Source organism: Anolis sagrei, chromosome 5 (genome assembly GCF_037176765.1).
Source record: "Anolis sagrei isolate rAnoSag1 chromosome 5, rAnoSag1.mat, whole genome shotgun sequence".
NCBI lineage: Eukaryota > Metazoa > Chordata > Lepidosauria > Squamata > Dactyloidae > Anolis > Anolis sagrei.
Genome location: NC_090025.1, coordinates 147,418,119 through 147,440,843, shown reverse-complemented (window position 1 = coordinate 147,440,843; position 22,725 = coordinate 147,418,119). Strand labels below are relative to the sequence as shown.

Here is a 22,725-nt window from a genome sequence, read left to right as displayed (position 1 = left end):
TAGTGTGATATTTATAATTTTTTTTCACTGATTAAACAAACAACAGCTATAAAACTTTCCCCAGACATGCGAAAATAATAACGAAACGATTTCGAAACGATTTTGAAACAAATACGAAACGAATACGAAGCAATTACGAAACGAATTGAAAAATTTGTTTCGTTTTTTAGATGCTCCTGAATGGTTCGTTATCGCTTCGTAACCAAAAAAAATAACGAATTTTTAACGAATTACGAAATTACGAAACGAAACCACCCAGCCCTAATAAATAATGTCCCTATGTATTCATTCAGCTCTGTCTTGTCATAATGACCACCTCTAATTTCCACTGGAATGCCAAACATGGCTCTAATGCAGTGGCTCTCAATGTTCCTAATGCCATGACCCCTTAATACAGTTCCTCATATTGTGGTGACCCCCAACCATACAAATATCTTTTGTTGCTACTTCATAACTGTAATTTTGCTACTTGTATGAACTGCAATGTAAATATCTGATATGCAGGATGTATTTTTATTCACTGTATAAAATTTCACACAAATACCCAATATGCCCAAATTTGAATACTGGTGAAGTTGAGGGGGATTGATTTTGTCATTTGGGAGTTGTAGTTACTGGAGTTTATAGTTAACCTACAATTAAAGAGCATTCTGAACTCCACCAATAATGGAATTCAACCAAACTTGGCACACAGAACTCCCATGATCAACTGAAAATACTAGAAGGGTTTGGTGGTCATTGACCTTGAGTTTTGGAGTTATAGTTCACCCACATCCAGAGAGCACTGTGGACTCAAACAATGATGAATCTGGACCAAACCTGGCATAAATACTCAATTTGCCCAAATGTGAACACTGGTGGAGTTTGGGGAAAATATATCTTGACATTTGGGAGTTGTAGTTGTTGGAATTTATAGTTCACCTACAATCAAAGAGCATTCTGTACCTCACCAATGATAGAATTGGGTCAAACTTCCCACACAGAACATCCATGACCAACAGAAAATCCAGTTTTTTCTGATGGTCTTTGGTAACCCCTCTGACACCCCCCTTGTGACCCTCCCCAGGAGTCCTGACCCCAAGATTGAGAAATGCTGCTCTAATGGTATAAAATAGAGGGTTGGAATCCTTAGTTTTTACTGTATTATCATTTATGACAAAAATGAGTGGACAAGTCTTATTATAAATGTTTTGATGCAGGGAATAGGTAGTAGGAAAAATAAAATCATTACAAAGTGTTTTTTCCTCCTGGGTTCATCTATATTTCACCACAGAATGTGGTATGAAGCTAGCTTCAAGCTGCAGCAGCTAGATAACACAGCACAGGTTAAAGAGTTTAAAGTGCACCAAACAAAGCTGGGGGAAAGTACAAGATAAGACCTGAATGTGTATTAGCAAGTCCCAAATGTATACGGTAAAATTAGCTCCACAGAATGCACTTCAGATACCCGTCTGTGCTGAAACATTTTGAAATATTCAGAATACATGGTGGGAGCTACCGAAAAATGCCTCAAGGACATAGCTGGGCAACAGGGGACCAAATGGCCCTCTAAGACTGGTAATTGCTTCCATTACTGTCACTTTTTCTTCTTGTTTACCCCTCATATGCCTCTGGAGCACTGGTGCACATCACACTGCAGATTCTGAACCAGGTTTGAGGCCATCTTAAGTGGCTAAGATAACCAACCGTCTGGCCTCGAACCTGTTCCAGAAATGACAATCTAATTATCAACACAGTGAAACCAATTTCTGCCAAAATGGCTCCAGACCAAACTAAGTGGTCAGTGTAGATGTATCAGGTTATTCCTTCATTATTAGTCTTCTTAGAATGATACCTCTTTATGATTAGATTTATGTTTCTCCATTAGCTAAATCAGACACCTTTTAGAAAATCGGAAATTTAAAATAATTATAGTCTTTAGAAATAGGCTGCCAAATTTACAAATCAACATCATTATAAAATATGGCAAATTAATCTTACCTGTAAATAAATGGTGCTACTGTGGCCGTATTTGGGTGACTGTATTGCTGTTGCTGAGGAAGTTGGACAGTACTGTTTCCTGTTGCTTGCCCACTACTTGCAGCCATTGAAAGAGTAGTGGATGAACATGGGGTAAGAGCTATATTAGATTCTTTTCCTTCAGTTGTGAGACAAGATGGAATACCAACTTTCTCATTAACCTGGCATTTTGCTGTTGATGGGGGCTGATTTCCTTTTGCACATCTCAATTTTTCAGTTTCTTTGCTTCCTGAACATGCCGGTGAAGTACTTTGCTTCGGTGTTGGTACTTTTGATCCAGGTTTTGGTATCCCACTAGATGAAGGTATTAAAGTTTCCTTCTTGGCTGATGTAGCTTTGTTCCCTTTTGGGATCAGGCTTGCAATTTTTGAGGTCTTTTTTGCAGGTGCCTCTGTGACTTGGTCCTTCTCTTCTTTTACCATTTTCTCAGTGCAAACTTTATTTTTGTCCCTGCTCTTTTCCTCTTTGTCCTTTGGCTGTAGCAAAGACTTTTTATTGCTGAGATTTTTGCTTCCAGCTTTTGGAGGGGTTAGTTTAGGTGATATTTTTGGGCTGCTGGTGGTAGAGCCACCACTGTTAAGCCCAACGCTGTAGCCATCTGTTTCACCACACTCTAAGAAGGCTTCGTCTTCTCTCCCACTGTCACTTGGGCCTGAACTTGATGATAAGGGAGGCCGCAAAACAGTCCTTGCATTAACCAGCTTGAATTTCTCCAGCATGGATTTCTGACCAGAGGATGGAGTTTTGGGTCCTTCAGAAAGGGGTGGCTTGAGCCTGTCTGAAGGTGGTGGCGATGTTGCGGGACTAGGCTGCTTGACAGAAAGCATGGTAGAGGTGGCACTGTGTTTGACATTCATGGATTTGCTGCGCCAAGGCTTGCTGGCACTCGGAGAGGGGATGGCAGAGACCGGCTGCTGCCCAGTGCTGGTGGGATGATGTACATTTCCATTCATGCCTGTAGATGGGTGAGGACCTTTGGGTGATTCTACTATAAAGAAGGAGAAAAAGAAGGCAGGGGAATGGATTAAGAAAGTTACTTTTTCCAGGCTTTCTAGCCTTTATTACCATAAAGTCTCATCCCAATAATTTGCATATTTTGAAGTTCCACTTCAATAACGTCGTTCAAAAGCCTGTTGTTTCAAAACTCATTTATATATCCAAGCCTCTTCTCCATCCTTGCTTCAGAATTTCCGTTCCTTGGTTTTTCAGTATATTAGAATATGAAAATAATCATGTTGTTCCTGAAGTGAAATTATACTGATATAATACATTATAATTGATAGTTTTGTAGTTAAGTTTTAGATTAAAGCCAGCTTCACCCCCACTGCCATAATAAAAATTTCTGATTATAAAGAGATAGAGTACAGTGCTAATAAGTAAAGTGAAATCTCTTGAAGATTGAATTATCACATTGGCAATTTAAAAAACTATTTAATTGCATGGAAAGACTGCTATGAACTAAACCAAGATATTGTCCTGGAACAAAAAAAAACCTGAGCTGTGCTACTAGCTTTATAATAGCTCTCACTGAGCAGCCAAGTACAAGTCTTTATGGTGAAAAAAAAAACCAGACTGGTTGAGTGTGTAGTACGAATTGTCTTCAGGGCTTGAATCTTAAGAGTACTAAAGGAACTTGTTGATGTACTCTCAATAATAATAATAATAATAATAATAATAATAATAATAATAATAATAATAAAATAAATTATAAACTTTATTTATACCCCACCACCATCTCTCCGATGGGGACTCTGGGCAGCTTACATGAAGCCAAGCCCAACAACGCAATACAAAAATGAAGTCAAAACACAAACCCCACAACATAATAAATTACATAAAACACAAGAATACAGCAAACAATATAAAATTACAATAAAATCATTCATAACACAGTAACAGTGTGCGGGCCGCATGTACAGGATAAAATACTAAAGCTAAAAACATGGGGTGAAATAGAGATGAAGCAGATTATTTATGAGGGAGAAACTCTTCAGGAATGGGGTTGAAAAGTGCCTTCTACAGATAAATGTTGAGGGATAACAGCAATATAAGATTGCATGGTTAATCTCCAAAAGCGCAACAGAAGAGCCAGGCTTTGAGATTCTTCTTAAAACTCTCTAGAGTGGGGGGCTCACCTAATGTCACCAGGCAATGTATTCCATAGTCAGGGAGCCACTGAGGAGAAAGCTCTCTCTTTTATTTCCACAAGGTGGGTCTGAGATAATGGCAGGGGTGAAAGGAGAGCTTCCCCCGAGGATCGGAGGGATCGGGCAGGTTCATGGAGTGAGATACGGTCACAAAGGTAGGCGTGTCCCAAACCATTTAGGGCTTTATAGGTGATAACCTGTACCTTGAATTGGGACCAGAAAATAAATAGCAGCCAATGGAACTCCTTAAACAGGGGAGTTGTCCACTCCCTGTAATTCGCCCCCGTTATTAATCTGGCCACCGAGCGTTGGACAAGTTGTAGTTTCTGGGCTATCTTCAAGGGTAGCCCCAAGTAGAGCACATTGCAGTAATCCAATCTAGAGGTAACTAAGGCATGGACCACCGTAGTCAAGTCTGACTTCACGAGGTATGGTTGCAGTTGGCACACAAGTTTTAATTGTGCAAAGGCCCTCCCGGCCACTGCCAACTCCTGTGCATCAAGCATCAGCGCTGAGTCCACGAGGACCCCCAAACTGTAGACCTGTGACTTCAGGGGGAGTGCAACCCCGTCCAGCACAGGTTGCCTCCCAATACCCGATCAGGCAAACGACTGACCTGGAGGACCTCTGTCTTGTCAGGATTAATCTTCAGCTTGTTTGTCCTCATCCAGATCGTCACAGCAGCCAGGCACTGGTCCAGTATCCGAGGGGCTTCCTTGGATTCAAGTGGAAAAGAGTAGTGCAGTTGGGTGTCATCTGCATAGAGGTGGCACCGTACTCCAAAACTCCAGATGACCTCTCCTAGCGGTTTCATGTAAATGTTGAATAGCATAGGGGACAAAATAGAACCTTGCAGGACCCCAGAGGTCAACGGCCAGGGGTCCAAGCAGGTGTCCCCCAGCTTCACCGACTGGGAACGACCCTCCAGGAAGGACCGGAGCCACAGTAAAACCATGCCCCCAAGTCCCATCCCAGTGAGTCTCCCCAGAAGGATACCATGGTCGATGATATCGAAAGCCGCTGAGATGTCCAAGAGAACCAACAGGGTTACACTCCCCCTGTCAAGTTTCCCTGTGGAGGTCATCCACCAAAGCGACCAAAGCCATCTCGGTACTGTGCCCAGGCCTGAAGCCGGACTGTGAATGATCCAGAAAATCGGTGCCACCCGCTCCGGAACCTTGCCCAGAAAAGGGAGGTTAAAAATTGCTCTGTACATACATACAGTCGGGTTAAGATAGGTGTTTTTAATAAAGGTTTTACCACCGCCTGCTTAAGGCAAGATGGGAATTTCCCCTGGCCCAAAGAAGCATTTATTATGACAACAAAGTAGTCCACAACCCTGGCCAGTTTAACTAGCCAGGAAGGGCAAGGATCCAGAACGCAAGTGGTCGCTCTCACAGACCCAAGGACCCCTTCCACGTCATCCGGCAGAACAAGACAAAAAGAATCCCATAAGATTGAACAGACAGGCACCTTGGTTACCTCATCTTGCACTGCATTTAAACTGGAGTCCAACTCAAGATGTATCTGAGCAACTTTGCCTGCAAAGGGGTGTGCAAAATCGCTACACTGAGTTGCCAAGTCGTCCGGAAACCCCCAACCTCAGGAGGCTGGAGAAGCTCCCCAACAACCCAGAACAACTCTGATAGTCTATCTGCTGCAAACACTATGTGGGCAATCGAGAATACTTTCTTAGCTGCCCACAAAGCCACAGAATAAGCCCTAATAGCAGTTTTAGCCCATGCTTGGTCAGATATGTTGCGAGATTTCCTCCAGATACATTCTAGACCCCTCCTCCAGCGCTTCATAACACCCAGCTCCTCGATGAACCAAGGAGTCGGTGTGACTCTGCGCAACGAGAGGGGACGTTTGGGAGTGATCGTGTCGATCACCCTGGCCAACTCGCTATTATAGCAATCAGCGAGGGCGTCGACAGGATCGTCAGTCTCCAGGACAGGAAGATCCCCAAGAGACCTCAGGAGTCCTTCTGGATCCATAAGTCTCTTGGGGCAGACCACCTTAATGGGTCCAGCACCCCTGTGGAGGTTAGAGGGCACGGCAAATCTTAAACAGATCAGATGATGGTAAGACCATGACAATGGGAGAATATTTTGCTCTTCCACTCTGCCATCCCACCGTCCAAAATAAGGTCCAGGGTGTGTCCTGCTTGATGTGTGGGGCCAGATATTCCTTGAGTCAGCCCCATGGTCAACATGGCACCATGAAGTCCTGAGCTCCACCTGTCAATGTGGTCTCGGCATGGATGTTAAAGTCTCCCAAAACAATAAGTTGTTGGGAGGCCAAGGCCAAATTTGAGACCACTTCTGCTACCTCAGGCAGAGCTGCGGGGTGAACGGTACACCAGCAGGATTCCCAAACTGTCTCAGACTCCCACTCTCAAGTAGACACACTCAAACCTCATAGATTCTGGAATGGTGCATCTGATCAAGGCAATGGACTGCTGAAAGATCACCACGACCCCTCCTCCCCGCCCCCCAGACCTAGCCTGCTGACGCACCACAAAAACCGGTGGACACAGCTAGGTGAGATTTATTCTCAACCACTTAAAGAAGAGTTCTGAAATGTGTTAAGACTCAATGAGGTATTAATTGAAAAACTATAGCAAAATTTGCTCGAGGGAGTCGTGCATAAACAACATTTTTGCCCTCCCCAGAGATATTAGATATTAGATCAGCTACCACTCTCCTATCATTCCAAAAAAAAGTCAAAACCTGGCTTTGCGAGCAGGCTTTTTCAAATGCAATGTTGTAAATAATTACTTGACCTCGGAACTGCTGGACAATGCAATCAGATGAAGATTCTGGAAATTAGATACGGAGGATTTATGTTTTATGTTTTATTGATTTTATTGTTTATGGAATTGTATGGATGTTTATATGCTTTTAACTGTTTATATTATTGTGGCATCGAATTGTGCTGGTTTTGTAAACCACCTTGAGTCGCCTTCAGGCTGAGAAGGGCGGTATAGAAATATAGTAAATAAATAAAAAAATAAATCACACCAAAGCTAAACCAGGGACAATTTCCAGCAGAATTGTTTCATGGGAACAACTCTTCTCTGTCCCATAACAATCCTGATCCTCTATTTCCCTCTTTCCCAATACCAGAATGGGTGCTTTTTTTAAAGTAGGAAAAAATGAATGTAGAAGGAAAAACTGTACATTTAATGCAATGCTAGTAGATTCCTCATAAAAAGGCAACTTCCTATGCAATCATAATTTTAGAGTTTGTGGGGAAAATAAATCAGCTTCCCGTTCTGGAACTCACGTCTTTTTCCACCCCCACCCCTACCCCATGCTTAAAATGCAGGATTGCAGACTCTGTAATCATAGTATCTTCTGAAAAGTAAAGCAAGTTATGGTAAAAACCACATGAACTGGTGATGAGCCTTTTCTACATTAAGCCCATATTTCCACATGTAAATCTGAAACTACTACCTCCCCATTAACATTTTGTGTAGAATTAGAGGAACAAAGTGTTAAGATCGATCCAGCTTTAAAATGCCACCAGTTATGTTTGCTTATACATTTGCAAAATTTAAATATTTAGATCATGTGTTTCCAGTTGACTTAAATAAACTCCTAAGAGGATCTGTGCTATTTGTTTCTACTTTATTTCAAAGAAAATGGGTGGTACATTTGTTGATACATAAACTGTGAACAATAGAAAATCTTGCCGATCAAAAGGTTGACAGCTCTAGTCTGTGTTGCGGTGAGCTCCCAACCTTCAGCCCAACTTCTGTTTACTTAGTTCAAAAACAGTAATGTGAGTAGATAAATAGGTATCATTTTGGTGCCCATGCGGACATGCTGGCAATTTGATCGGAAGAGTATCTAAAGGCAATAAAGCTCCTTGGCATGAAAGATGGAGCGACAGCAGCCCCCCCCCCCCTCCAATGGCTGGAGTTGAGCACAGCCTCCAGAGTTTGGGCCAGGCTTTAGCATAGTGGATTAAACCACCAGCTACAGAAAATCTTGCTGATTGAAAGATCGACAGTTCAAGCCCAGGTTGGGGTGAGCTCCCAACCATCAGCCCAGTTTTGCTCACTTAGCAGTTTTAAAAAAGTAATGTGAGTAGATAAATGGCAAGGAGGTAGTAAAAGGTGCCCATGCGGACATGCCAGCAATTCAATCGGGAAAGTGTCTAAAGACAACAAAGATCCTCAGTATGGAAGATGGAGCAACAGCAAACACACCCCGTAGCTGGAGCACAACCTCCAGATGCCAGAGATGGAAAAAGATGGGAAGCCTTTACCCCTGTTTATGTACTGTCTGTCTTTGTTAACTGTATAATGGCATTGAAAGTTTGCCATATGCGTGTACTGTAATCCACCCTGAGCCCCCTTGTGGAGATAGGGCAGAATATAAAGAATGTATATTATTATTATATTTTTATTTGAAGGATTCAGTGAATAATGATCATTGTTAGATAGGAAGCTTTAGCAACACTTCTATGTGCTTGTAACAAAAATTATGGAATGTTGTTTCTTACTTCTTCATGCTCATTTATAATTGTATTGACTTAGGAAAAAAATCAGTAACTAATTTCAGCCAAAGCTATTTCCAATAAGTTTTGTCAAAATACTATATACAGATCATGCCTCTAGTTTGTCTCATAATACAGCTTTTTTCAAGTTTACCATTTCAATCAATTGAATACTTGCAGATTTCTGTTTTCATTTAGTAACCACATTTTACCACAGAGCGAGCTGTGCTAGTTTTCCCACCTTCATGTTTACTAGATTTATCCCTGTAGTAACTGTAAAAGGAGGACTGATTTTTCAGAGTAGTAGTCTTCAGGAAAGAACTGAAGTAAGGATAAGCAGTATACATACTCAACACATATATCAAAAAGATACACATTTGAAAAGCACAGTATCTCATGAGTGCTTAAGTACTTGTCAAGAAAACTCAAAAATTGGGTCTCCCTAGGTTCACCGAAAGTAAAAAAAAAAAAAGTACTTGAAGGCACACAATGACTTCTTATAGGCTTGTGTACTTGAAACATATCCCTTGGTTATTTTTAAACGTTGATTTAATAATCTTGTAAACAAAATAAAAATACTTTTTTTGCTATATTATTAAGAATGCTTTAAAAACACAAAGGCAACTGTAGGGTAAATTTCCACATGCAGTGTTATATGTTAACTGTTTTATAGGATCATCTGTTAAATGAGAAGCTTGTGCAGCTCAACCAGGCCAAAAAATATGCAACTCAACACACAAGTAAATGTACATATGCATCTAAGTGCAATGGCACCCCATGTGCAACTCCACTTGTACTGTATGCAGCCATTCTGTACTGGAGAAAAAGATCAAAATATTTTGTAAAGGAACAAACACCATAGAACATAAATAGGATTTTGATTATGATGATGTACTTCTATATAATACTTCATTTATAACCTGCCCTCTCTTCCCGAAGGGACTCAGGGTGGTTTAATTCTCTAAATAACAAATGCCCCATAGACATTGGGCATTCTCACTAATGATCTGAGTCATAAACTATATTTAATTCCAAAACAAAGTGGAAAATGAAATATTTACTCTGAAAAAAAAATCTCAATATTTTGTAAAGAAAAAAGTCTTGGGACAGGTACCACTAGACAAAATGTAATTGGTACAGTAATATTTAAAACCCAAGTAAATCTAAATATTTTATTTTTCCAACTATATGTGTGAGCAAACTATTTTTTGAGCTTGCTAAATACTTACAATTGAATAATGACGCTTTTTGATGACTTCTACTTCCACCTTGTGGTAAATTGGTACATATCACCATTCTTTAATACTTTTGTATTGCTATAGTTTAAAAAATAAGCTCAATGTTGGGACTATTGCCAATCAAGCCCAGTGAAGAAAAATGTAGGAATATGTAACATGGTGAAAACCATTCCCTTCTTAATGCAGGATGCCTTATAATTCAGCTATTGCATTCAAAACTAGCTACATTCAACAGCGACTTCTTACATTAGCAATTCATCAATATTTCCGGATTCAAATCTATCCAAAGAACACTTAGTTATTATTTATTTTTTTATTTATTTATTTCTTGCATTTGTTAACCGCCGCTCTCAGCCCTGGGGCGACTCGCGGCGGTGTACAGTACAAAAAGACACTTTACAAAGGAATCAGACAACAACTAACATCACTAATACATAACATCTAAACTACACTAAAAATCTGCTCCGTCATATTATGGAATCATAGTCAATCTCGTAGTCATAATTCATTCCGGTTGTCATTGCCAGTAACATAGCACTTAGTTGAAAGCCTGCTCGAAAAGCCAAGTCTTCAGGCCCTTACGAAAGGCCATGAGGGAGGGGGCCTGTCTGACATCAGCAGGGAGGGAGTTCCACAGCCGGGGGGCCACCACCGAGAAGGCCCTCTCTCTCGTCCCCGCCAGACGTGCCTGTGAGGCAGGCGGGATCGAGAGAAGGGCCTCCCCAGATGATCTCAAGGTCCTCGTGGGCTCGTAGGCCAAGATGCGGTCCGCAAGGTATTTTGGGCCGGAACCGTTTAGGGCTTTGTAGGATAACACCAGCACCTTAAATTGGGCCCGGTAGCAGATTGGCAGCCAGTGGAGCTGGAACAACAAGGGCGTTGTATGCTCCCTGCGTCCTGCTCCTGTTAGTAACATGGCTGCCGCGCGCTGGACTAGCTGGAGTTTCCGGGCCGTCTTCAAGGGCAGCCCCACGTAGAGAGCGTTGCAGTAGTCAAGGCGGGATGTGACCAGAGCGTGTACCACCGTGGCCAAGTCAGACTTCCCAAGATACGGGCGCAGCTGGCGCACGAGCCTAAGCTGTGCAAATGCTCCCCTGGTCACCGCTGAAACCTGGGGATCCAGGCTCAACGATGAATCCAGGATCACACCCAAGCTGCGAACCTGCGCCTTCAAGGGAAGTGCGACCCCATCCAGCACAGGCTGTAACCCTATACCCTGCTCGGCCTTGCGACTGACCAGGAGTACCTCTGTCTTGTCTGGATTTAATTTCAGTTTGTTCGCCCTCATCCAGACCATTACAGCGGCCAGGCACCGGTTCAGGACCTCGACAGCCTCCTTAGTAGCAGGTGGAAAGGAGTGACAGAGCTGGACATCATCTGCGTACAGATGACACCGCACCCCGAAACTCCGGATGATCTCACCCAGCGGCTTCATGTAGATATTAAACAGCATGGGGGACTTTTAGATTTTATATGCTGTTCAAATGCAACGTAAAACTTTGGTAAATGCCTGTTATAAGTACAAGAATACTCAACCTGACAAATACCTTCATGACACTATGATTATATATCTAATCTCTTTTAAGAATCATGTATAATTATTCCAAATTATTATGGAATCGTTTTTGGTCCTGTATGCTCAGTAAGATAACATTGATTCAGCACTTACCTTTTTCATTTCCATTTGCATATTGTGGAGGCTTGGTTTTATCAATGCTATTAAAGCTCTGACTTCTTCGATTTAGATTTGAAGCTCCCTGGACTTTGGTACTGCTGCCTGCAGCTGGCACCCTTGAGGGCCCGGGAAGCCTGGAATAGGATAGTCAGAAATAAAATTGATGCACACCATAAATCACACAGGAGAGGAATTAGAGCTGATCAGCAATGATTTGGGAATAAAGGCAATGACAATGAACAACAACATAACTCATGGTTAGTTAGACTCAACATTGCCAATGGAAGGTCATCCTTAATAGGTACAGGTGCATGTGGGAGAGATGCTGTGTAGCACCACAGACAAACACATATGGATCCTTTGCATTTTCCATCCATACTGCTAAAAAGATTCACACGTGTTCTTCATACAACCTTTCATTAAAGCAATCAACTTCTGCTTATTACTATAAATATAAAACTAAAACTATATAGGTATATAGCTTGTCAAGTCTAGATTCTTGATAGTGTGATTGACTGAACCCCTTCGGGGTGAAAGAGGGCAAGGTATAAGTATAGTAAATGAGTTTTATGTCCTCTATGTTCCCAGAAACGCAGACATTTGCAATAGATATTAGATGATGAGGTGAGGAATTAATTGACAGTGTTACTATGTTCATTGCTTTAAGTGAAAGCTTTTGACTGAAAGTAATCCATCCATTTTACAAGACTACAGCTCAAGCTATGTATTTCTCACTTGTTGGTATTTGCTGCCACCATCTGTAACATTCTAGGTAGCAAAGTTTTAAAAATTAATAAAGAAGTCATGGGATGAAATATATATAAATTCACAACATATTCCCTCAGCTTTTGTTACCTAGTTTAGTTACCAAGGAAAAATATTCTGAGTTAAATGCTGCCCATAAACAGGAATTGCCCCAATATAGTGCTTGAAAGTGAGAATCCTGATAAAATGTTAATGACAGGTTATTGAATTCAGGTCAAGATTTTGAAAAAAAATGGTTACTATCATGTGATGTTAATTTAAAATATATCAAAAGGCATTGCCATGGTAAAATGCTAATAATATCATATATATATATATATATATATATATATATATATATATATATATATATATATAAGGAAAATGTTAAAGAAATAATTTTGGGGATGAGTTTTACTTTCTTTTATAAACTGCTTTGCGTACTACATTAGTGCATCAAGAAATCACCTTCCTGCAGAGAAATTGGGCCAGAATTGTTACATCACTCATCTCTTCACCTGCTGTGAAAAAAGTATAACTGGAAAATGTTAGATGTCTAATAAGTCTGCAATTATTTTTCAGTTCTGGGTCTTGAGTTGTTATTATTTATTTATTTATTTATTTATCTATTTATTATTTACTTTATTTATATACCGCTTTTCTCAGCCCTCAGGCGACTCAAAATTGTTCTTTGGGTAGTTGTGGTTAGACCACATCAGATTTGTCAGCTCTAAATCTTTTATGCATACTAAACTTTTTCATCATCTGTGAGAACAATATATCTATTGGGCAACTTGGTAGTCCTTGAACAGACTCAGAAGTGGAGTTGGCAGATCAAAAGACAACCTGGCAAGATGGCACTACTTAGAAGAATCCGTCACTTTGTGCGACTGTGGAGAAGAACCAACAACTCAGCATCTGTATGCTTGCCCACCATGTCCTGACTCTTGCCCAGAGGAAGAACTGTTTAAAACTACAGATAATGCAGTCGCTGTTGCCTGTTTTTGGTCTAAAACTATCTAGCAGCTTTTGATCCCTTTATTTTATCCGTTTAGAGATACTATTTTATGCAATGCTTTTTACATGAAGTAAATGAAATCTATATTAATGTAATAAAAACATTTAAAACATGCATTAGGGAAGCTAACCAAAAAATGATCTAATTGACATTTGTAGTTCTTTCTTTTTATAATTCCTGAAGTTATATTTTAGAACAAATACAGATTCTAGTAACTTAGATCACTAAATAAAACCCTTTTGTTTTACTATTTCAGTCATTTTTCCACAGAATCGTTTTAAGCAACAAAGGAAATGCAAAGTGTAAAGCAGCAAGTAATTCACAAGCAACAGAGTTCTGATCAACTCTTCACTGACACTGTTATAAATCGACAGTGTTAGACAAACAACTGTTAGCTCCCAGACAAGATGAACTGTGAATGAGACAAGAGTCCATAATAAATGTGATTTAAAATCTAATATTACAGGTGCACAACAACTGCACTCTGGTATAGCTCATTTGAGACTATCACCAGTGGCTCTGTTGGTGTTATTGAATTGAATACACATTGGATTACAAAACTGATGGTTCATTGTCAGCAATAAACTGTACAACAAACAGTATTGTTGGCTTTTAAAAGACTTACACTGAATATATTATAAACTCACACTGAATACCACAGCAGGAGCAAGGAATGCTCATTTAGGAAACAAATACATGAATTTTAGTGCTCGTAAGAGAAAAGCCCATAAGGCTTAACAGAGACAGAATAGGCAATGGACATGTGGGCTGTCTTAAGCTGTAAGATTTCCATTTGTTTCAGAATTGTTCATTATTGTGCTTTACCCCAGCTTCACAAATATATAATTGTCCCTATGATTTTGTTCAAAACTTTGATAAATGCAATTTAAACTAGATTAGTATTTCCATTTCAGTGGTTTTAAAAATCTTTCCATAGGAATCTACCTACTTTGAAACAGATTGGCAATAGTGGAAGGTTTCAGGTCATAATCTCGGTCAGCTGGACTTCAAGATCTCCAGGTCTGAACCCGAGACTCTTTGCATAAAAAGTAAAATTGTAATGGCAAATCAGTTTCAAAACCAGTGTTCTTTTCCATTTGAAAGTCAACAATTAGGCCACTTCAGTTGAAGAGAAGCAGTTGTGTTCTGTTGGGGTTATAGTTTCTCCTTATTTCAGTAGGTCAATAAACTAAAAACATGAAGATTTTGAGAATTGATAGAAAATTCCAGTGATCAAATGATGTGACTTCTTTTCAAATGTAAACTAAATCATAGAAGACAGAGATAATAGTAATACAGAATATTGATAGAACCATTACAACTGAATTGGTAGACAAGTATATACATCCCAATCTATAATACCTCTCCATTGTTCATTTATTCACTTCCAACCTTCTTTGGGTGAGGAAAAATAACAATGAATCACTTAGATAAGTGGGAAGTTTCCCAGCTCAGGGACTCAACTATATTGTATTTCTTTAATGCTTCTCAGATGAAAAAGAAGAAGCAGAAGATGGCAAAGAGCATAAAGGGATAATAAACAAAACCAGTTGTTAGTCCCAACTAGAGTGGACCCACTGAATTCAGACTTTGCATTGATTCAATGGCCCTGCTCTAATTGGGAAAAACAAGTGGATTTAATTCAGTGTCAGCAGAGATGGCATGACTGACAGCTGGATTTGTTTGTATCCTTGTCTGGTAGCAGTTCAGTTGCAAAGGTGGCCCTGCAGCACAATTGAAGAAAATGATGGAAATCTTTTATATGATATTTTTCTCTTGCCTATGTGTTGAACAATAAGCTGAGCACTAAAATCCCTCTTGAACGTTGACAGCTCATTAGAATAAGTTATTTTACATGCAGTATGCTAAATTGCAACACACAGATATGCCTACAGGTATTATATAGAACTGTTATTTTTGGTAGTCCTGGGCAAGGTTTTCCACCGGCCGACAAAAAATTCTGCAAAGCTTGCATTTAAAATATAATGATAAAGAGCTTAATGTCTATATTGCTTAAAAGAATAAAATTGCCAGTGGGCAGTGACTCCATTAAGCATCACTAGCAAGCAATAAATTAGAGATATTAACTGACCTAGAAGGCTTTTTTTGACTGGTTGCAATTCCACTGTGATTAGACTGAGTTGCATATCTGGCTGTCAGACTGTATGAGAAGAAACAGAGAAATTGAATTATAGAATTTTTTGAATATGCATAAAAGGCATAAACTTACCACTAAACAATGAGAATGTAATGCAAATAGAACATGGATAAAAACAAAATAATTAAAAGAAGAGTTAAATGTAATGTTTACAACATGAGTTTTCAAAATACAGACTATGGAGTAATGCAATGTATTGTAAGCTCTCCCATTTCCTGAAGTAAGGCTCACACTGTCTTGAATCCAAGCATGGGAAATGGTCAACTTTCTATTTTATAATGTTTTAAAATATCAAATGTATTTATACCTACATATCTCTAAGATAACTGCAAGCATAAACATATTCTTTAAATATTGTTTTAGTAGTATACTGCTGATCTGATCATTAGTCGAACTGACTGCCTACATTTTAAAAAGCCATTCTTTAAAAAGACACTGAATACCATTAATGGTAATCATAAAAAATGTATATAGTTCAGATATACATTTCAGGACTTTATGCATCATTTTAGCCATAGTTCATGTAAAGACATTTTAGGAAGAACTAATGAGAATGTCAGACCATTAGTATAACATTGTATAGTAGATAGTTCTGACTTTTCATTTTTATATGACACAAAATATTATTACTACCCAATTCACTGTTAGGAAAATATACTTGGGCATGCAGTAGGTGACCACTTATTCTGAACAAATACAAAACAGTGGCATGGTATGAAAACTATAGCAAAGTGCATAGAAACAGAGCAAGTGCAGAGCAAGAGAAATGACATGAATATTTCCTGCAATGTGGCATGACAGAGGATATGATATGACTAAATAGCTTATTAGGTGGTAAAACTTTTCTGGACTTCAGAAAGTAGGTAGGCCAATGTTTGACCATCCCAGAAGGTAGAACAAAGCAAAGTGTGCAAAAGGACCTTATAGCATATTAGAGATTGTGAGAATAGAGGTGGTATCACTAGATCTTGTAGACTAAATATACTCAGATGCTTCTGAGGGCATGGACGTATTCTACAAAAGCTTATGCTACCAACACTATTCCCACAGTCAGTTTCTAAGGTGCTACTGATATCTACTGATATTCTAAACTACGTCTTTGAATTATACTCACAGAAAGTTAAGTGTCACAATTTCTTCATAATCAGTGAAGGACAACACTCAGGCAGAAAGAAAGGTTGAATGGGGAAAAGGTTGAAGGAGATAGCAGTCTGAGATTCATTCAAGTTGTCCTGACTTAAAGCCAGAAGAGGCAGTACTAGCAGATGTATAGATGTAAAGTCTATATATTTGGAATCAAAGCAACATATAATGATGGAGCCCCTGGAAACTGTTAGGGAAGGAGAGGTAACTGGGTATGGCCAAATAACTGTCTTAGATCCATTGGTTTCCCAGTTGGAAGAACAGCAGGAGGAGATTACAATGTGGGAGGGAGGGTGCTGGCAAATAAAGGCAAAGCTGACAGCTTGAACAAGCATTCAGGTTGCTGATATAGTTTCCTGTCAAATTTATTGGGGGAAAAGAGAAAGAACTAAAAATGTCAGCACTTTGATGAAAGGTTTAATGTAAACCCAGCCACTTTTCCATGATGGTATTTCACATCAACAACTGCTGACAATTAGCTTCTGTATGATAGGCTGGCATTATTTTCCATGCTGTTCCTGGAAACAAAAATGTTTTCATATGGAAAAGGGCTAAATAATTTGAATGACTCACAATTGGAGCTGGCTAGTTACTGCATAAATGGAACATTGGGATGACTATGGGGCAGGGTGGAGTCTAGACCACAGTGCAATGGACTACTTGAAGCCAAGTGAGATCAAGAATCATAGCTTCATCAAGAAAGAATATAGGCCTGTGGTAAATGCTAAAATTGATATTGAACCCATGATTTACTACTGAAGTCTGGGTTAATAAATCAAAGTGCTTCAGTGAATTAAAACCATGGTGAAAAGCTAAACTGATATGACTGCAATCTGGAAAGCTAAATACAATTATAATTCTAAGAGTACAAAACATTTTTATTATATTTCTTTTCTGTAAGAATCTGTTCTGGAAAAATCATAATACTACTCATAGAGCTAAAAATAAAAACACAAATCATTTTTTCCTAGTATTCTTAATAAGCTCTCATATTTGCAGCTACTTTGTGATGGTGAAATGGACATATGATACAATGCTTGCTTTATAACTAGATACTATAGAAGAGAAAGAAAGACCAAAAAAAAACCCACGTTGTCAGGAAAGACAGTGTTCTATAGAAGGGATGAGCAACTGCTATGTTTATTTATTTATTTATTTATTTATTTATTTATTTACTATGCTTCTATACCGCCATTCTCAGCCCGAGGGCGACTCATGGCGGTTTACAAAACAGATTGTTATTGTACTCTAATGGGCTAATGGGAACTGCAATCTAACAACATCTAGGAGCCTATGATTACCTAACTCTGCTTTACAGTAGCAACAAATGACACTACAATAGTTTTAAAAGAGCGTGATAGAATAGCCATACATTCAGAAGTTTTTCTGCAAAATCCTCATTTGAAGGAGCAGGAACTACACAAGATAATTATTATTTATGAATTCAGCTCGGTGGATTGGACAGCAGGAGAGTTCAGGAAGAGCAAAACAACCATAGCACAAACTCTAACTGCTACTCCACATTTCAAGAATCTTTGACTTAATGCAGCCTATCTATCTGCCTTTTCATGGGTCTAGCTCTACTCATATTCAGTAAGAAGGCTGGGGAAGACCAGAGCTACATCCTCTGGAATCATAAGGTGTTTTGTATGCTTCTGGCCTGTTTTCATATAGATCTGTGAAGTAAATGTCTGCTGTTTTTCAACTGAAAGCACAACACATTCAAAATGAATGCACACCTTTCCCTTAACATTACTGTGGTTCCCACTTGTGAAAAAATGCCCCACAGGTTTGTTTTCAGGAGTCAACTGAAAAACTTTACTTTGGTAACCAATTTTTTAAATCTTACACTTAAAAATCTAAGGATTAATTGTCACTCACTATTTGAACACAAACAAGAGAAGATAAACTAGAAACATTTCTCACATAGTTGTGATTGTAAACTAAAATAATGACATATATCAGTCATTGTAATAACCTATAGGCATGAATGACATTTATATGGAAAAACAGCAGCTCACAAGTTTATGAAAGTCATATATAAGCCACAAGGTCAATGAGACTATGACATCAATGGTAATTTTTTGCATCTCAGAGCAGTCAGTTATGATATATTCAATTAAACTATGCAAAATTAAGTGCATAAAGGAAAATAAAGGAGGAAAACTAGGCTTTGTTGTTCTTGTTGTTGTGTGCCTTCAAGCTGTTTCAGATTTATGACAATCATAGAATCATAGAATCATAGAATCAAAGAGTTGGAAGAGACCTCATGGGCCATCCAGTCCAACCCCCTGCCAAGAAGCAGGAATATTGCATTCAAATCACCCCTGACAGATGGCCATCCAGCCTCTGTTTAAAAGCTTCCAAAGAAGGAGCCTCCACCACACTCCGGGGCAGAGAGTTCCACTGCTGAATGGCTCTCACAGTCAGGAAGTTCTTCCTCATGTTCAGATGGAATCTCCTCTCTTGTAGTTTGAATCCTGCGAGAGTTACTAAAAGTTCAATCAATTAGAATTCTATATTGTAAAAGGTAACATAGGAATATCAGTATAACAATGTAAGGTTGAGTCTTACAAAGCTGATTATACCACAGATCTGCCTAGTTCCTCTTTCAAATGGTCACCAAGGCCCCTCCTATACTGTCATAAAATCCAGTTTTTAATCTGGATTTTATAACAGTGTAGAAGGGGCCTTGGTGACCATTTGAAACTTTGAACTGGATTATATGAGTTCACTTGTTATCTGTAATATGTATTTAATGTCTACCAGGATTAAGAGCATTTGCTTGCAACAGAATCTCCTGCACCAGAGCCGACACCCGGGATACCTTGTTGTAACCTGGTCACCGTTAGAACTCTTATCTGACACAACTTTGGATGCTACAAATAGTCCTTCGAAACATCTACAAGTGACTCTTTAAAATCATCAGACAAATTGGACTATTATATTTATCTACATGAATATCAACATTTATCCATGACAAAGAGAAGTTGTTCCTCTATATTGTATATATAAGTAATAAACCTGTCATATGACATCATATTTGAAGTTTCAACAACAATAACATAATACTTTGTGTATCTTAGCATATCTGTGTTTTTATATACTTCACTTTCAGTCTAGGTCAGAGAAAATCTAAGTTGGCAGATGCATTGCTACATTATGTTCATGGTGCACTAAGCATTTTGCTGAAATGTACAGTTATTCCTTCTTATGGGGTGATTTTACCTCCACACTTAAACACTAAAGACCTGGCTGTTCAAAGTTCTCATAGTTTTCATAAAAATGTAAGCTATGGCCTTGGACACTTGATATTGGATTCCAAATTGTATTTTCATGGTTCATTATTCACTGCAGGCTATCAGTCGTAAGGTTATGCTGTTTTCCTGTATCAGAAATTTCTGAATTATAACCAAATGTATCCTTCATATCAGGCATCAGAGGTTGTGAGTCTCAAGACAGCCTTTTCAAGACATGGAATATTTTATTTTATACAAATGTGAGGAAAGATGGTGTATACATCCACATACTGTATACATTTTTTGTCAGACTGACAAGAACAATGGGACTATTCCCACTCTAGATGGCTGAGCATGCACATCTGTAGCTTCAATCTATTACCATGGAGTATCCATTAGTAATACAAACACAGGGTAGCATTTGTTTCAAAATGTCATAGAAGTTCACAGGTAGATGAGTATAGAAACAAAGACAGAACAATAGTTATAGCTGCCTTGATCTCAGTTTACTATTTTCCACTGTGTCTATAAGCATCTTATCAAATATGCCTATTTAAATCTATCTAGAAGTAAATCCTTTTGATTCAAGTGAAGTTGTTCCCAATTGTGTATAGGATTGCAAGATTAGAATGCTAAGAAGATGACTGGTAAGAAATCGGACTACTAGTCTATCCTGCATACTACTATTTGGCTTGACAAGCAGAAGACCTCCAGGGTCGGAAGTGCTTTCCAGAATTATCTGGAGATGTCACAAATTGAACCTCTACATGTGAAGCATAAATCTATGACACAGATTGAACTTCTACATATAAAGCATGTTGTTATGTCTCTTCAAGTTGATTCAAACTTTTTGCAATACTTCATGCTTGGCAAGATTTATTTAGAGGAGTTTTACTATTGCTTTCTTCTTTAGCTGAGAGAGTGTGGCTGGCCCAAGGTTTTCAGTTAATTTCCAGGACCAAGCAGGAATTTGAAACCTGAGCTCATGGATCATCAAATAATTACATGACACTGGTTCTCTGCCTATATGTATTACCTTCAAACCTGTTGGCTTCTCAGTAGTACTTTATTCATGTGTCATTTGTTCCCTCTGACAGCACTTTTATTCTGTTAGATAATGTATTTATTTAATCAGTTTTGCTTAGATACAATTGAAAATGCATGAATTAGCAGAAATGAACAAATTGGCAATGTTGATCAAGGAAAGGTCCTTAGTTAGCTTTTTCAAAATTTTGGGATTTATTTTTTACCTTTGTGAAGATAAAATGGGGATATATTGCAACTTTGGCTTTCAATATACCATAGAGAAAATAGACATGCAGCTGAGATATCACATAATGAAAGTTTAAACATATATTAAGTATAACCTCTGATCAATGAAGATATGTTGTCACTTCCTGAGTGTGTTCAAAATGTACATAAAGTTGGCTGTTGGTATCTGCTGGGATTTGGTTCCAGGACCATCACCACAGTCAATACTAAAACCCATGATATATACAATAGTGAACTGTTCCCTCATATAAAATGACAAATTCCAATGTAAGGCGTAGTTGGCTGAATCCATGGATGAAGAAAAGATGGATAGAAGTGACCAAATGTATACAGGACTATTGCATACAAAACTAAAGTAGAAGTTTCTACTTTGTAGGGTATTTCTGAAAGGTGAGAAGATAAGGCATTTTTAAAGAGGAAGAAAGGAGGATGGTTTGTTTCTTCTGCAGAAAAAGTTGCTGCAATAAAAGCTTAAAAGAAAATCCCCACTGTTGCCTAGAAATCTACAACGTTTTCAGGAACCATAAACATAAGCACTGGCTTTATTATGGTCTTGCTAGAAAATAGATTAGAATGATGCCTGATTTCATGCTGTCCAACAATCCACAAATGGAAAATTGGACATGTGTGGCCAAGCAACATTAGAGTGTGGTGAAAATGAGAAAACATACAAGATAGGGCATGCTGAAGCAAATTGTTTTTGCCTGAGTCAACTGGGAAGGGAAAGATTCTGTTAAGTGCAAACTACTTTTTTTCTTTTTGAACTCCATTTGCAGTATCTGAAGTATGTGAGGACAAAGGGGTTAAGTGAGATGCAAATAGATAAAAACATGGGCATTTTAAAAGCCTTTGTAAAAGTAGAACAGCAAAGGATTAATTAGTATTGTTTATTCCAAATTGGGACACTTGAATTGTATGTTATATATGTAACTCAAAATGTATATCAAATCTCTTTTGATTTATCCACAATTTCAGTGACGTTCACCAGTCCCATTGCTACATCTGACAATAATGGAAAGCAAAGTATAAGCCATGCTATCATGCCTTTGGTGGAAAACTGCCTTAAGGATCAACTATGTGAATATATTCAGTTTTCTAAAGTAACACTATAAACTTTAATGAATCAACCAAATCCATCTGGCTCCCAGTCTGTAGCATCTATGTCTGTATGTTGGTTTGTCTGCATCTGGAAATTTTGTTGACAGCTCCCTGAATTCAGTTACTGACTAATCCATGAACGAGGAGAAACTTCCATCTGCATATGTTTTCTCTTAGTATCTTGGTGGCTGAACAATCAGCACTAGAGCAAGCTCAGATATTTGTTGCAATGATGAAATACAATGAAAGGATCAGGGCATAAAATTTAATGCAATCATTGGTGCCATGCATTTCTACTGATAAATAAGGCCATCAGCATTGTGATGGGAAAAGAATTAAATTAAACAAAAATTTAGCTGTGACTAATTTGGAAGTATTTTAGAGGAAAGGGGAATTCAATCAAAGGAGTTAATACAGACAAGTTAATTCCATTTCCAGAACAGAATTTAGTGCATGTCCCAAAAGTAT

At 38.6% G+C, this 22,725-nt stretch overlaps 1 protein-coding gene across 17 annotated transcripts in view; it reads right to left on the bottom strand.

Moving 5' to 3' along the window:
* The window catches only part of NAV3 (neuron navigator 3), a 619,870-nt gene that overhangs the window by 186,840 nt on the left and 410,305 nt on the right, over positions 1-22,725 (bottom strand). For 12 of the 17 annotated variants that reach the window (XM_060777419.2, XM_060777418.2, XM_060777420.2 and 9 more), the window contains 3 exons: positions 15,440-15,508; positions 11,580-11,719; positions 1,981-3,007 (listed from right to left, as the gene is read on the bottom strand). In XM_060777419.2, coding sequence (XP_060633402.2) covers positions 1,981-3,007; positions 11,580-11,719; positions 15,440-15,508 — 1,236 coding nt within the window. The remainder of the gene's footprint in view (positions 1-1,980; positions 3,008-11,579; positions 11,720-15,439; positions 15,509-22,725) is intronic. The other 5 variants (XM_067469103.1, XM_060777414.2, XM_060777416.2 and 2 more) reach the window with 2 other exon arrangements.